At 50.7% G+C, this 16101-nt stretch overlaps 1 protein-coding gene across 3 annotated transcripts in view; it reads right to left on the bottom strand.

Annotated features, from left to right (window-relative positions):
* The window catches only part of HAUS5 (HAUS augmin like complex subunit 5), a 124527-nt gene that overhangs the window by 26042 nt on the left and 82384 nt on the right, over positions 1-16101 (bottom strand). For all 3 annotated transcript variants that reach the window (XM_029576778.1, XM_029576780.1, XM_029576779.1), the window contains exons 14-16: positions 8619-8781; positions 1104-1184; positions 526-671 (exon numbers count right to left, since the gene is read on the bottom strand). In XM_029576778.1, the coding sequence (XP_029432638.1) occupies positions 526-671; positions 1104-1184; positions 8619-8781 (390 nt within the window). The remainder of the gene's footprint in view (positions 1-525; positions 672-1103; positions 1185-8618; positions 8782-16101) is intronic.

The following is a 16101-nucleotide window of genomic DNA, read 5'->3' as shown; positions in this document are numbered from 1 at the left end:
CAAGGTCCTATGAAAGTCACATGCGCTAGCTTTACTCGAGTAATCTCTTAAAATTAGGAGCATACTTATACACAATTGGTGTATTAAGGAGAATGATGCCCCGAGCTGCCTCCCTGCACCACCAGCGCCGGAGAAAGAGAAATAAGGTGACGCAAACCTTGCCTAGGAGTCTGGACTGATCTGGCTACGGACAGGGAATGGCGTATTTTAAAACTTAAGCCTGCACGATTTAAAATTTCAGTGTACCTGTGCTTGCCTGCTAATACGTGTGTGTATGGGCGTACGTGTGTTCGTTTTAAAATTAGCTTGACAGTGCTGGCAACTAAATTTCCTGAACTATGCAGGATCGCCAGCTACAGGAGAAGTTCAGCGGGCCGACATAAAACCAAAGTCAGCAGCTGCCAGAAGATTCTTGCTGGAGCCTTGAAATGTCCTTTGCAATCCGTTAATGGATGTGTGGCAGAATTGTTTCGTTTAGACGCACACTGTGCAGGAAGGGACAGAGGGCGCAGATGGGGGTCTTACCCATTGATGATGCGGTGCAGAAGGCAGGGGAGGAAGACTCTGGAAAATAACTTGAGCTCCCGTTCAACACCGCCACAAAGCTGCTGGACCTCCACCTCCACATCTTTCTGTGGGCTCAGCAGCCGACGCTGAATAAACTGCTGTACCTGAGAGAGAAAGGGCAGAGGGGCTTCAATAGCAACACTGGTAGCACAAGCATTGCTGTAACTTTCACTCTTTTCTCCTATATCCTTTTCTCTCTTACACCACTCTCTCTCACTATAGAACATCCCTCCCAATCCCAAAAACGTTTTTCTTCACATCTTAATTGCCTCTACTCTTCAAACTTTCCTGTTCACTCTGCCCACTACTTTTTCATCCCTTGCTCATCATATCCCTCCTCCAGTCTCTTCATCCTATTCCTCTCCCCTGCAAGGTTTTCACCGCTTGCTCCTCTCCTGTTCCATTTTTACCCCTCCGTTCCTTTCCCAGATGCTGTGCACAACACTACTCCTATTCCGCTGTGATCTTCCTGACAGTCACAGGTTATCCGCACTCTAGGAGATTCCTGCTGTTTATACATCACTGAAGGCACTCACCTCTCTTTGGCTTTTCAGTAACTGGGATTTGCTGCACGAGTTCCCCTTGATTAGGATTTGAATTTGCTGCTGCTTCCTCTCCTGGAAAAAACATACAATTAAGACTCTGTGGTATTCTGCTGCCCTTGGATCAGCTCTGCTGATGGGCCACCAGATGTCTATCCCTGGTGGCAATGTTGGAAGCAACCACGTGGAGGAACCTATCTTCGATTCTCAAGACTCTCCTTCCGTTTCTCCAACTAGCTGAGACTAGGAGGATACTACAGCGGAAACATTCACAGCCCTTAAAGGAGAGCAGGAGGGAGTCTCTACCACCACTCAGTGGTGATGTCCACTGGTTGGACTTAGGTTCCCTGTACGTACCCGGATCAGTCCAGACTCCTGGGATTATTCATCCGTGCCAGCAGATGGAGACAGAGAAAGTAAAACTGACACTGCCTCATATACTCTGGTGCCACCTGCAGTTTGTTCAGCGTGCCCAGTATTTTTTTCTAACTTTTTGTTTCTTTGAGCCTTCCTCCCAGGGGCCGGGGTTCCTAGTGAGAGAACCCTACCCTGTTTGGTTGAGGTGGATGTGCTGGGGGGGGATTGGTGACCCTTTTGTACACCCGGTCCAGGTTTAGCCGTGGGGTGCACATCTGGTGGTCCAGATCCCTCCCCTTCACGAGGGATCTGAGGTGACTTCTTTTGGCTCACTTTGTCTTTTCCTCTCCTTTTCTTAATTTGCTGAATTGAGCTGGACAGCTCTCTTCAGTATTAGGTGCAGGGAACTGCGGTGAGGCTGCTTAAAGTTGTTTTTTGTTAAAAACCAAACAAAAAAAAAACTAAGGCGTAGCAGAGGTCAGCAGTAAGGTCAGCTCTCTCTCTTCCCCACCCCACCCTGTGTGGGTGTTGATGCTGTTTTCTCTCGGGGTGTCTTTTGTTCGGCCCGGGTTTCTTTTTCCTTCTGCGGGCAGATGGTGAGGGGGGGGTCGGCCTACAGCACGTGTGGAGCAGCCCCTGCATAGTTTAATCGCCACGGTCTTTGTGCAGCCTGCATTTCGAGAGGGAGGGGCCCTCCAAACTCCCAGCACCCGTGAAATGAAGGAAATTCGCGGCCACCCCGACTGCTGCAGCTTTCGACGGCTCAACCCGCGTGCAGCTGTCTGCTCCTATAACCGCAGGAACGGCAGCCATTTTGGAATCCCCAGCCGTCAGGCCTGCCCTATCGGAGACTGATGGGGGATTTTCCTCCAGTGCTTTTCCCAGTCCACCCGGGTCTATACCTGCGGGTGAGGACATGTAGTGGCCACAATCTCTCACCGCGGTGCTGCATCCCTTCTCGCCCAAATTCATTCTGCTCTTGCACAAAGACTATTTAGTGCAGCAAGAGAGGCTTGGGCTCCAGCAGGGGGGTCAAGACCCTCCCGCTTTATATCCAGAGTTGGGATCTTGTCCGGTCGGTCCTGGGCCGTTGCAGAGCACTTCCGGCACCAGGGTTCTGCATTCAGCTTGTCCAGCTCTGTAGGATGATGTCTCTGATCTGGGGGTAGCGCTCTCGGGGGACCAAGCGGTAGACATGGTGGTTACGGACGTGATGCAGGGGGATGATGTGGACCCGGTGCCGGCGGCCGAGGGAGATGACCCCAAAATCCTGCATTTGTCCCGCAGGGAGGAACTTGCCACTCTAATTCCCCAGGTTCTGAAGGAGCTGGGGCTCCAGCCTCCACCGGAAAAAACTCTCAAAGATGGGAGCACATCCAGTCCTGGAGGGCATGAGGAACCCTCCTTCCGGGTTTCCATATCATGCGTCTAAAGATGGTGGACCAGGAATGGGGCACGCCGGATGCTGGTTTGTGAGTAGGCAGGGCAATGGCGAAGCTTTATACTTTGTCAGAGCATACCTTGGATCTCTTTGCGCTTCCCAAGGTGGATGTGGCGGTCTCGGCTGTCACAAAGATGACGACCATTCTGGTTGCGGAAGCAGCAGTGCTGAAGGATGTTCAGGACCGCAAGCTGGAGGTCCATGTCAAGCGGATTTTTGAGGTTTCGGCTTTGGGTCTCCAGGAGGCCATTTGTTCCAGCTTCATGCAGAGACCTTGCATACGCTGGGTGCAGCATTTCCCAAAGGAGTCAGGCCGAATGGTTGGAAGCTTCATGTGGCGGATGCCTTGCATGATTTGGTGCTGACGTCTTCCCGTATTATAAGAACATAAGAACATAAGAAAATGCCATACTGGGTCAGACCAAGGGTCCATCAAGCCCAGCATCCTGTTTCCAACAGTGGCCAATCCAGGCTATAAGAACCTGGCAAGTACCCAAAAACTAAGTCTATTCCATGTAACCATTGCTAATGGCAGTGGCTATTCTCTAAGTGAACTTAATAGCAGGTAATGGACTTCTCCTCCAAGAACTTATCCAATCCTTTTTTAAACACAGCTATACTAACTGCACGAACCACATTCTCTGGCAACAAATTCCAGAGTTTAATTGTGCGTTGAGTAAAAAAGAACTTTCTCCGATTAGTTTTAAATGTGCCCCATGCTAACTTCATGGAGTGTCCCCTAGTCCTTCTACTATCCGAAAGAGTAAATAACCGATTCACATCTACCCGTTCTAGACCTCTCATGATTTTAAACACCTCTATCATATCCCCCCTCAGTCGTCTCTTCTCCAAGCTGAAAAGTCCTAACCTCTTTAGTCTTTCCTCATAGGGGAGTTGTTCCATTCCCCTTATCATTTTGGTAGCCCTTCTCTGTACCTTCTCCAACGCAATTATATCTTTTTTGAGATGCGGCGACCAGAATTGTACACAGTATTCAAGGTGCGGTCTCACCATGGAGCGATACAGAGGCATTATGACATTTTCCGTTTTATTCATCATTCCTTTTCTAATAATTCCCAACATTCTGTTTGCTTTTTTGACTGCCGCAGCACACTGAACTGACGATTTCAATGTGTTATCCACTATGACACCTAGATCTCTTTCTTGGGTTGTAGCACCTAATATGGAACCCAACATCGTGTAATTATAGCATGGGTTATTTTTCCCTATATGCATCACCTTGCACTTATCCACATTAAATTTCATCTGCCATTTGGATGCCCAATTTTCCAGTCTCACAAGGTCTTCCTGCAATTTATCACAATCTGCTTGTGATTTAACTACTCTGCACAATTTTGTGTCATCTGCAAATTTGATTATCTCACTCGTCGTATTTCTTTCCAGATCATTTATAAATATATTGAACAGTAAGGGTCCCAATACAGATCCCTGAGGCACTCCACTGTCCACTCCCTTCCACTGAGAAAATTGCCCATTTAATCCTACTCTCTGTTTCCTGTCTTTTAGCCAGTTTGCAATCCACGAAAGGACATCGCCACCTATCCCATGACTTTTTACTTTTCCTAGAAGCCTCTCATGAGGAACTTTGTCAAACGCCTTCTGAAAATCCAAGTATACTATATCTACCGGTTCACCTTTATCCACATGTTTATTAACTCCTTCAAAAAGGAGCTGCGGTTTCCGCACGGCGTCTCTTGTGGCTCCGTAACTGGTTGGCAGATATTTTGTCTAAATCCCAGCTGGATTCTTTACCTTTTAAAGGCTGCCTCTTAGTTGTGGAGGACCTGGAACATCTAGTGAAGCAATTAGGTGACAATAAGGAGCATAAATTGCCTGAGGACAAACCTAGGGGCAAACTAAATTTTCCATCACATCTGCGTTTTCAGGACAATAAGGAGGAGAACTCGTCAGCTGAGGCGGGCCTTCAGCGGTGCAGAGGCTTTTTTCTGGGGACAGTCCTTTCGCGGAGGACGTTGGCCCTTCAGAACCCCCATCAGCGGAGGTTCCTCTGGGTCCAAGACTGCACAATGCGGCGAGGCCGGGTCACTCCGTCATTTCTTTTATAGGGGGGGGGGGGGGCCATCTGACTCACTTTTACGAGGAGTGGGCCAAGGTCACTCAGGACCAGTGGGTCCTCAGCGTAATAAGAGAAGGTCACACATTACAATTTGCTCGTCCCGTGCGTGACCTGTTTCTTATCTCCCCTGCGGCTCGTTGCAAAATTGCACAGTGGTGTGAGAGACTCTAGACAGGTTGTAGCGCTTGGGGGCCATGGTCCCAGTGCCTCAGGATGAAATCCGGACGGGTCAATATGCCAATTACTTCGTCATTCTGAAGGAGGAGGGAACTTTTCACCCCATTCTGGACTTTGAAGCGCGTGAATGTGGCGTTGAAGGTTCCTCAATTTTGCATGGAAACATTATGGCTGGTGATAGCAGCTGTACACACTCAGGAGTTCCTGGCATCTCTGGACTTCACTGAGGCGTATCTACACATTCCAATTTGGCAAGATCAACACTACCTGAGGTTCATGGTCTTAGGGCAGTATTTCCAGTTTCAGGCGCTTCCATTTGGGCTGGCCACGGCACCCCGTACCTTCACCAAAGTCATGGTGGTCGTGGCAGTGACTTTGCGGCGCCAGGGAATCTTGGTCCATCCTTATCTCGACAATTGGCTCATACGGGAGAACTCTGAGAACAGTTGTCACTCTGCCCTACACACAGTGTTTCAGACTCTGCAATTTCTAGGCTGGGTGGTGAATTTAGCGAAGAGCCACTTAATCCCGTCCCAAAATCTGGAGTACTTGAGGGTGCGTTTTGACATGATTCAGGCCAAGGTCTTCCCGGAGGAGAGAACACACAAGTTACAAAATCAAGTTCGGCACTTGTCAAAGTTGCACATACCCAGAGCTTGGGACTTCTTGCAGGTCTTCAGTTCAATGACTTCCACGCTGGACCTGGTACCATGAGCCTTTGCTCATATGCAACCACTTCAGAGAGTTTATTAGAGGAGTTTCATCAACCTGTGTCTCTCACTACTTCTGCCAGGGACAGTCTTGTCTTGGTGGCTTCAGATACCCAACTGGTGTGGGGGGGGTCGTGTTGGAGGCTCTGGATTGGATCATCCTTACTACCAATGCCAGTCTATCTGGATGGGGAGCAGTATGCCAGAGAAAAGCAGCCCAGGGCACCTGGTCGGCGGAGGCGGCTTCTTAGTCTATCAATCGCTTGAAGACCAGGGTGGTACAGTTAGCGTTACTTGCCTTTCGGCCTTTGGTTCAACGGCTTTCGGTATGAGTTCTGTTGGACAATGCGACGGCCGGGTGGCACCAAGAGTCATTCAGTAGCACAGGAGGCTCAGGAGTTTATCCTTTGGGTGGAACAGCATCTGGTTCAGATAGTAGCATCGAATATCACAGGAGTCGAAAATGTCCAAGCAGATTTTCTCAGTCGCAGTCTTCTCGATCCAGGAGAATGGGAATTGTTGGACATAGCGATGCAGCTCATTTGCGAGAAAAGGGTTCATCCTCATGTCGATCTGATAGCGACTCTGCACAATGTGAAGGCTCCTCGTTTTTTCAGCAGATGGAGGGGAGTACAGGGCCAAGGGTATAGATGCTCTAGTGTTACAGAAGAACTCCGAGGCCATGGTAAGTTTTCCCCCGTGGCCTCTGGTAGGCAAGGTCTTGCGGCGAATAGAGAGGCATCCGGGGGATGTTTGCTGGTGGCCCTGGAGTGGCCTCGCTGGCCGTGGTTCACAGATCTGGTCAACTGGGTAATCGTGGGACCTTTGTGTCTCAGTCACCTCCCTCGTCTTCTGCAGCAGGGCCCCATATTTTCCGACCAGGCAGATCGCTTTTGTCTTGCGGCTTGGCTTTTGAGAGGAGACATTTGAGGAACAGGGGGTACCCGGATGTGGTGATTATTACCCTTCCACAAGCGAGACAGAAGTCCACCTTCTTATCGTATATCCGAGTCTGGAAAGCTTGAGTCATGGTGTGTGGCTAAGGGAGTGCAGGCCTTACGGACTTTGCGGTCCCACATCTTGTCGTTCCTTCAGGAGGGGTTAGTCAAAGGCCTCACTTTCAACTCTTAGATTTCAGGTGGCAGCCTTGGCTTACTTGAGAGGGTACCGGTTGTCTTCTCATCCTGAAGTGATCAGATTTATTCGAGGAGTCAAGAATTTGCATCCTCCTTTGAGGAGAGTTTGTCCTCCTTGGAACCTTAATCTCGTTCTTCGGGGTTTATATGAGGCTTCATTCAAACCTATCCGCAGAGCGACCCATTAGGATTTGACTCTAAAGGTCATTTTCTTGGGAGCCATTTGCTCTGCGAGGAGAATTTTGGAATTGCAAGCTCTGTTGTGTTGAGATTCATTCCTTCACATATCTGATGTAGGCGTGTCTTAGCGCCTGAAGGTGGTATTCGCCTTCCATGTTAATCAGACGGTGGAGTTGCTGGCTTTTCCAGACTTAGGTGCTTCTGAGACTAATGCATGAGAACTTAGGCTGCTGGACATCCTTAGAGCTTTGCTGCGCTATCTTAGTCACAAATGATTTTAGGTCTGATCATCTTTTTGTTTTGTGGAATAGTCCGAAGAAGGGTTCTCAGGCCTCCAAAACTACTATTGCAAGGTGGCCTAATGAAGCTATTGGATCGGCTTACATCCTCAAGGGTAAGCCAGTTCCAGAAGGTTTGAGGGCCCATTCTACTCTGTCTCAGGCGACCTGTTTGGGCAGAGGCCCAGTTGGTTTCTCCACAAGAAATTTGTAGAGTGGTGACATGGAAGTCTCTGCATACAATTGCATGGCATTATTGGGCTGGATGAGGGGGATCGTGAGTCTCTGTCATTTGGCGAAAGTGTCTTGCGAACGGGATTCTCCAGGTCTCACCCTCATTAGGGAGCTTTGGTACATCTCAGGAGTCTGGACTGATCCGGGTACATACAGGGAAAGGAAAATTGATTCTTACCTGCTAATTTTTGTTCCTGTAGTACCAAGGATCAATCCAGAACCCACCCGATTTATGGAAGTGGAGAGCTGTCCGCTCAGCTTTGTGTATTTCAGATAGCAGAAGATTTATCTACCAAATTTGTTACTAGTTTTCTTGGAAGGTTTTTTTGTTTGAGTGCACGGTTTGTTGCATTTAGCTTGGGTACAGATCAATACAGAGGATCTGTAGCTGGCATCAGGGTATATGAAGCAGTGTCAGTTTTACTTTTCTCTGTCTACATCTGCTGGCACGGATGAATAAACCCAGGAGTCTGGACTGATCTGTGGTGCTACAGGAATGAAAGTTCGCAGGTAAGAACCAATTTCCTTTAAGAAGTGTGCTGGGTTCCAGAGGCTGCTATTATTTGTAACTGCTGGCCAAGGACCATCCCTACAATGGCTGAGTTAGGAGGGGGTGTTAGAAGTATGGCAAAACCCCCAAATATCTATGAATGCTTATGAAGTAGTAACCCAGAGGCCACTTGTGATTGAAATAGAAACCAAAAAGGACAGAAGGAAATTACTGGGCCTAAAAAATAGGGGGAAAAAAAAGTATTTCACAGTTACACACAGTGCTGAGGAGGAGCTTATAGTCAAGGTATCCTTGCCCCTCTCATGACTAACAGCTGTTTTTTTGTTTTCTCTCCTGCGTGTCCTCTCATACCAGCAGTTCTCTTCTGTCTCCCTGCCCAGTACCCACCACAAGTTGTCGGAAGTCTGTGATGCGCTGGTGTTTCTGCTGCAGTGCCTGCAGCTCCTGCTTCTTGGCACATGCCTCATCCTCCAGGGTACGGCACTCCTGCAGCAGGGAATCCCGACATGCCTTCAGCACTACTGCCCGCAGCTCCAGTTCAAAGGCTGCCCTGTCCAGGGCAAAAAAAAAAAAGGCGATAAGAGATTAACCTAATAAGATCTGAGGAGAAAGTGAAGGAGGCAAGTCTACTGTATACATCTAGTACAGCTATAGAAATGATAAATAGTATTTAATCTAGAGAAGAAAGGATTAAACTAACTTATTGTGCAGACAAACATAGACCTGGCCAGCTTACCTCAATATCTGTGGGGATAAAAAGGTGAAAATTGTAACTACCGTTCATTCCTTTCCTATAGTCCTACCAGACCAGTAGGTTGTTCCTTCTCCCGGCAGATGGAGACAGAGAAAAAAAAACTTTCTAAGCTGCCTCTATTCTCTCTTAAAGACAGAAGCAGCAGGGCACATAGTATTTCATGACCACTTTTTCCAATAAAGGTGGCTCCCTGTACGTACCCAGATCAGTCCAGACTCCTGGGTTTTGCCTCCCCTCCAACAGATGGAGACAGAGAAAGTTTTACTGACACTGCCACATAACACGAGGTGCCACCTGCAGTCCCTCAGTATTTCTCTGTCTCCAGCACCTCCACCAATGGACCAGATGTCCATTGGTGGAGGTGCAAAGCAAAGCAAACAAGCAAACGGCAGAAGTTTGGCAGGACTCAAAAACCTTCCATACCAGCACGTATGAAAGATAAGTAGTAGATCGCCTAGCTTGTAGCAGCGTAGAAATAACCGCCTCGGGATAACCCTTATACCTCAATTGCCGCCTCTCAAAAGCCATGCCGCTAGACAAAAGCGAATGGCCTGATCTGAAAATATGGATCCCTGACGAAGGCAGCCCACTAAGTGACTGAAGTGAATTGGACCATCCACTGCAAAGTTGATCAGGTTTGCGAACCATGTGCAATGAGGCCACTCCAGAGCCTTGATGCCTCTCTAACCGACGCAACGCCTTGCCCAGAAATGGCCACAGAGGAAAAACAAAGCAGAACCTCCCACAGCCAAGGCACTACTAGAGCATAGACACCCTTGGCCCTGTGCTCCCTTCTCAGATTAAGAAACCGAAATGCCTTGGCATTCTGATGAGTCGCCATTAGGTCCACATGGGGGGAGCCCCACCTTTCGCGAATGAGCTGCATCGCCGACTCCAACAACTTCCACTCACCTGGATCAAATATCCTGCAGCTCAAATAATCCGCTTGAATGTTTTCGGCCACAGCTATATGTGATGCCACAATCCTCTCCAGGTGTTGTTCCGCCCAGAGAACCAACTCCTGTGCCTCCTGGGCTACTGCTGTTGGTTCCACCCCGATTTATGTAAGCTACCGTCATCGCATTGTCCGACGGTACCTGCACCGAACAACCTCTCACCAATGGCAGAAAAGCCCATAAGGTAGGCAGACCGTTCTGGTCTCTAACCGATTGATAGACCAAGCAGACTCTTTCATGGACCAGCCACCCTGAGCTGACACTTGCTGACAAACTGCTCCTCAACCAGAAGAAGTGGCATCGGTTGTAAGCACTACTCAATCCGGAACTTCAAGATCTAGCCCCCGAATGAGATTGGAACTTAGACTCCACCGGAACTTAGAAGCCACCAGAACAGACTCTCCCGAGTGAATCCCTCCAGCAGCAATGGAAGATGAAACTCCTCTGAGACCGGGTTCCACCATGCCAGAAAAGCCCTCTGCAAGGGTCTCCTATGAGCAAACGCCCACGGAACCAAATCCAGGGTCAAAGCTATAGAACCCAGAACCTGCAAATAGTCCCAGACCTTGGGCATCGGTTACCCCAGATCTGCCCTTGCAGCTTCCGAACATGCTCCTCCGAAAGAAACACTTTGCCTGTCAGAGTCAAATTGAGCTCTCAGATACTCCAGGGACTGTGCCGGTTGCAGTTGACTACCACATTCACCACCCAGCCGAGCAACTCGAGAATATCTTCTGAACTGACTTGCGACAAATAACCTCCAATTTCGCCCTGATAAGTCAGTTGTCCAGATAAGGCGCACCAGAACCCCTTCCTGACGCAAGGCCGCTGCCACCACCACCACCATCACCTTGGTGAAAGCACGTGGTGCCGTGGCCAACCAGAAAGGAAGGGCCTGAAACTGAAAATGTTGACTCAGAATCATGAACCGCAGAAAATGCTGAGACTTTGGCGGAATGGGAATGTGCAAATATGCCTCAGTTAGATCTAGAGACTCCAGAAAGTCTCCCTTGCAAACCGCCGCAATAACCAACCTCAGTTTCTCCATATGGAAACATGGTACCTTGAGAGCTGCCTTTACCTTTTTCAGGTCTAGAATCGGTGGAAAGTGCCTTCCTTCTTTGGAACCATGAAGTAAATGGAACACCTTCCCAAGCCTAACTGCTCACGGGGAACCGGAATTACCACTCCCCAGCTTTCACAGACAGCCCAGTGTCTCTCGAATCGCCATTTGTTTGTCTACAGAACCACAAGGGTAAACTAGAAGCAAGTCTCAGATTGGACGAGCAAATTCTAAAGCGTAGACGTCCTTTACCACACTGAGAACCCACTGGTCCTGAGTAATCTTGGCCCACTCCACGTAAAGCCATGCCAGGTGACCCCCCTCTATAATGGGAATGACGGCACGGACCAGCCTCACCTCATTGCAAGGACTTAACTCCTGCTGCGCTACCGCCGGCAGCACCCCTGAATGATCTCCTGGCATCCTGAAAGAACTGATCCCAGGATTGGCCCCATAGGGAAAATTTCATTTTCCTTAGTGTAGACAGATGGACTCAGGACCAATGGGTTATGCTTCCCTGCCAACAGATGGAAACTGAGTCAAATTTCAACGCTCATGTCACCCTAGATACACCCCTGCAGTATTCTCTTCAAAAGCCACTGTGGATATACTATTGAAAAAAAACTTAACATAAGAAATTGCCATACTGGGTCAGACCAAGGGTCCATCAAGCCCAGCATCCTGTTTCCAACAGTGGCCAATCCAGGCCATAAGAACCTGGCAAGTACCCAAAAACTAAGTCTATTCGAAAAATGGCGGCGCACTTAACCGGCCCTAGCAGGAAAGGAAGGGAGAGTCGGCACGCCAAGATTAACAAACTTTTTTTTTTTTTTTTTTAAAGCAAAGAAAACTTGCCCGATCGCTGTCCTTGGTTCTGGTCCTGCTGGGATGAGTGAGCCGGGCTCCCCAGTATCACCCCAGGGCTGCTTGAATTTAAGTTACAGGGCCCTCGACCCTTACTAGCAGCTGCCTCTAAACACCAGGAGGAACGGTCCCCTCAGGACCTAGCAACCCCCTGGGAGGCCAAAGAACTTCCTTGTCCTTGACTTTTTTTTTTTTATCCTAAAGGAAAATTAGGGCTTACCTCCGATAATTTTCGTTCCTGTAGTACCAAGGATCAGTCCAGACTCCTGGGTTGTGCCTCCGCACCAGCAGATGGAGACAGAGCCAAACTTGTCAGGCTCCCCCTATATACACCAGGGTGCCACCCACAGCCTGTCAGTATAACGCAATGTCAAAGCAGAACTCTGACAACTAAATACTAACTAAAAACCCCCAGCCTAGGAACCGGAGGAACTCCGGGCCCACAGTCCCCAACACGAGACTAGCCCCGGAAGAGAAATTAGCATATAGCTAATCAAATAAGAAATCACGCAACATTTGCATAACAGAAAGAACACACACACACAGCGGACTCTCCGAAAACTGAGAAACACAGAGGGCGGGACTCTGGACTGATCCTTGGTACTACAGGAACGAAAATTATCGGAGGTAAGCCCTAATTTTCCTTTCCCTGTACGTACCGGATCAGTCCAGACTCCTGGGATGTACCAGAGCTGATATTACTTGGGATGGGATCCGGAGAGGCCTGCTCTAAAACACCTGCTCCGAAGTTGCCATCCCTTGCACCCCGAACATCCAAAATATAATGACACGCAATGACACGCAAAAGTATCCCAGGATGCTAAGAGAGACAACTCTGCAATTCCCCAGTGCAGAGGTCCACATACACTATCCCAGGACGCCGCCTGGGACCTCGAACAGCCCTTGAGCCCTCGCTGTACCCATTTACCGCAAAGGGAATGAAGCGGACCCGAAAATCACCTTCAACCAGCAAGCCAGGGTAGCCTTGGAGGCCCTATTACTCCTCCTGTGGCCCTGACAAACCAAAAAGGGGTGAGTATATTTGACACCCCCCACTACCGGCGGAAAAATATTCGCGCACTTCCACGTCCTCAGATCGCTTGCCGATGGCTCCGATCCCTAGAGATCCTGAAGGAAGGAAGTTCCACGTCCCGGTGCAAGGAGAATACCACCTGTGGGAGAAATAAGGGAACCATGCGTAGCGTCCCCCCCGCAGCGTCTCCCCGGCTTCCAGTATTCGCAAGAAAATTCCCTGCAAAATAGGGCCTAAAACCCCTGACACTCCTCTGGCAGACGCAACCGCCACCCAGAACACTGTCTTCCACTGAAGGACCTGAAGGTTGCCTGTTTGAAATAGTGTGAAGGGAGGAGCACTCAGGGCTACGAGGATCACACTCCAAAACCAGGAAGGACACTGAACCTTCAAGGTATCCGCAAGTGATCCGCCCCTCCGGGACCCGGGTCCAAACCGGTCGTACCGCTAAAATCTCTCTTCAATAACAATAACTCCCGAACTTCACCGAGAACCGCTACCTGAACCCTTAGGTAACCCCAGGATAGCCACAGGATAGACCGAGTGTCAAACCACGGTGTAGAAGGCAAATAGCTGAAAACGGAAGCCCGAGTAACGGGGATCGACTGTTAAACGAACCAGGAATCGAAGATATTGCAAACGCACACCATGTCAAGCAAGTTGACTCCTTCCGTGATCTCAGAAAGGCGGTACCATCGCGGCAAAGTAGCCTTTGCCCCCTTATGCGATGCCATTCAAAAACCATGCCGCCCGCTCAAGTGATCTACCTGATCGAAAACACATAGGAGTCTGGAGGAGGAAACCGGAAGACACGGCAAGCACCCCGGTCCCTCCACCGCCAGGTCGAGGAAATAGGCAACTAGGGCCTTCCTGGCCACCCAGGAGGTACTCTAACCACCGTGGATGGATAGAACTCCAGGCGCCGAAGGATTCCGCTGATCAGAGGCCAAGGAGGGAGACGTACCGAAGAATCCTCGTGGACCACGGCAACGTTAGGGCATCTACTCCTCTTGCCCCTTTTTTCCCTCCGGCGGGCCAAGTCTGGAACATCGCCCTCAGGTCCCTGGCCGGCGTGTCCCATGCGACGCAGATGAGATGGGAGGCCCTGCTGTCAGAAATCATTCTCCTGGACCTACACTGGCGCCTGAAATCCGCCTGAATGTCGCCGACCCTTGTTACGCGAGACGCCGCTAAGCGCAGCAGGTGGCACTCCATCTACTGCCGCAGGCTACTAGCCTCGAAGACCACCACCTGACTTCTGGATCCCCAGTGCCTAATGCTGAGATCACCGTTGTCGCGTTGTCTGAGAGGACCCGGACCGACTCTCCATAGATCGGCTGATGCGACTCGGAAGCAGCCCAACGGTCCTGAACAGCCTTCCAACCCAGAGCAACGAAACTTGCATCTGTGGTGAGCCCCGTCCATTCTGGCTTTGTCCATGGTGACGGGAGAAGGACTGTACCGACACTGGGCTCCATCGGGAGAGCAAAGCGGATTGTGATGGATCAAGTGTGGCCCCACTCCGACGAACGGAATACCGTTCCCTGGGTAGTATCGAACAACGCTCTTAGAGAACTCCCGTGATTGACCGGGAACGAGAGGACTCCTCGTGACGTTTGCCACTGCAGTCGCTAGTGATGGCGACCCCACAGAGGGGCTCCGACTGCGACAGAAGAGTCAACCGTCCAGGTACAAGGGTAACAGTGGTCCTCCCTCCGCGGCTGTGCCGCTACGACCACTATGCCCCTGGTAATAGTCCTCAAGGCTGGACACTGCACGCCTGTCCTTCCCGACGAAGAACCGGAGATGTTTCTGGAGATCTGCACTGGACCCGCCACGCAGATAAGCCTCCGGGAGATTCAGGGATGCCGGGAACTCCCGTCCAGCCATGGCGCCCTCTTACGAAGAACGGGAGACGCCGCCATCTGTTGACCCACTTGCGATCTGGTATGGGCCAGAAGTGTCTTTCCTGCTATGGAACTACAAAGGAAGTGGAGAAATGTCCGTTTCCCCGCTCCTGATGCGGGACCGGCCCCACTGCTCCCAGATCGAACCATCTTTGCAAGGTCCACTGGACCGCTCGGTGTTTGTCTGCATCCCCGTACGGTGTTTGACTACCGGCAGTACTCCGCGCTCTGACGTGACCCTGGCCCATTCCTCTGAGAAGAGAGCCAAACAGAGTCTCCTGATGTCCGGGGGACCGAGGGGAAGGAGCCCCTGGGCACGAGCCCACCAGTTTAGGGCTGGATTAGAAGGATGACCTGGGGCGGGACTAACTTCCATCGAAGTTAAACCATCTTCTCCAACTCCTTCCCGAACCGCAGCTTCTCCTTGAAGGACCCCGGCATGGACCCGGGCGCACCATCCGCCGACTCATCCTGCACCGACAGCAATCGACTCGTCGAGCCCGTAGCAGCCACGGAGCGTGCCGAGGTCCGCAGACGATCATACCGGGCACCTGCACTGTAGACCATTACCGGCTCTCGGTGTCCGCCTGGCGAGCCTCCTCTTCCGACTGGCCCTCATTGGCCAGAAGTCGTAGGACCTAGCCTAGACCGGCTCTTGACAAATACTGCCAAATGCTGTCCAGAACCCCTAGGGCCGAGACCTCAGGGATCTTCTTCAATTGGATCTCCGACTTTCGATCCTGAAGACCCTCCAGAACCTATCCTGAAGACCCTACAGAGCCGTAGGACCGGTATGGTTGGGCGCTTCATGACCGCTGCCACGTCTGCGTCCACCCTGGGAGCTCGCAGGACTTCCCAGACGTCCTCCAGGTCCATGGGAGCGAGCCTAGACTTCTCAGGAGAATCCCTAAGTGCTCCAGGCCCGCTGGTATGAAGGGTCTAAGATCGGCCCTATGGAAGAGACCCTGGCGGCATGGCTCCGTCTACCTCTAGCCCCCTCGGGGGTGGGGACAGGCTCTCCAAAACCTCCTGTTCCGACGTGTCCTCTAAGGAAGCCGAGGTATCATGTGGCGGGAGGGCCCTCCGAGCCTGCCTTGCCCGCAAAGATCCCGCAGTGGCCCCCAGGCCTCTCCTGCTGTACGCCTGCGAGACCTAAGGCCTCCGCCAGCCCTACGTAGTATGGGCAAAATAAAAGCGGGAGGTATCCGACTTAGGTAGCATCCCCAAGTAGCTGAATTGAGCACACCTTCTGCATGCGATGCAGCCCTAGCACCGAGCCACTGCTCTTTTTGG

The sequence above is a fragment of the Rhinatrema bivittatum genome, chromosome 14 (assembly GCF_901001135.1).
Source record: "Rhinatrema bivittatum chromosome 14, aRhiBiv1.1, whole genome shotgun sequence".
Taxonomy (NCBI): Eukaryota; Metazoa; Chordata; class Amphibia; order Gymnophiona; family Rhinatrematidae; genus Rhinatrema; species Rhinatrema bivittatum.
Note: the sequence above shows the minus strand (reverse complement) of the source record. Positions and strands in the feature narration are given on the sequence as shown.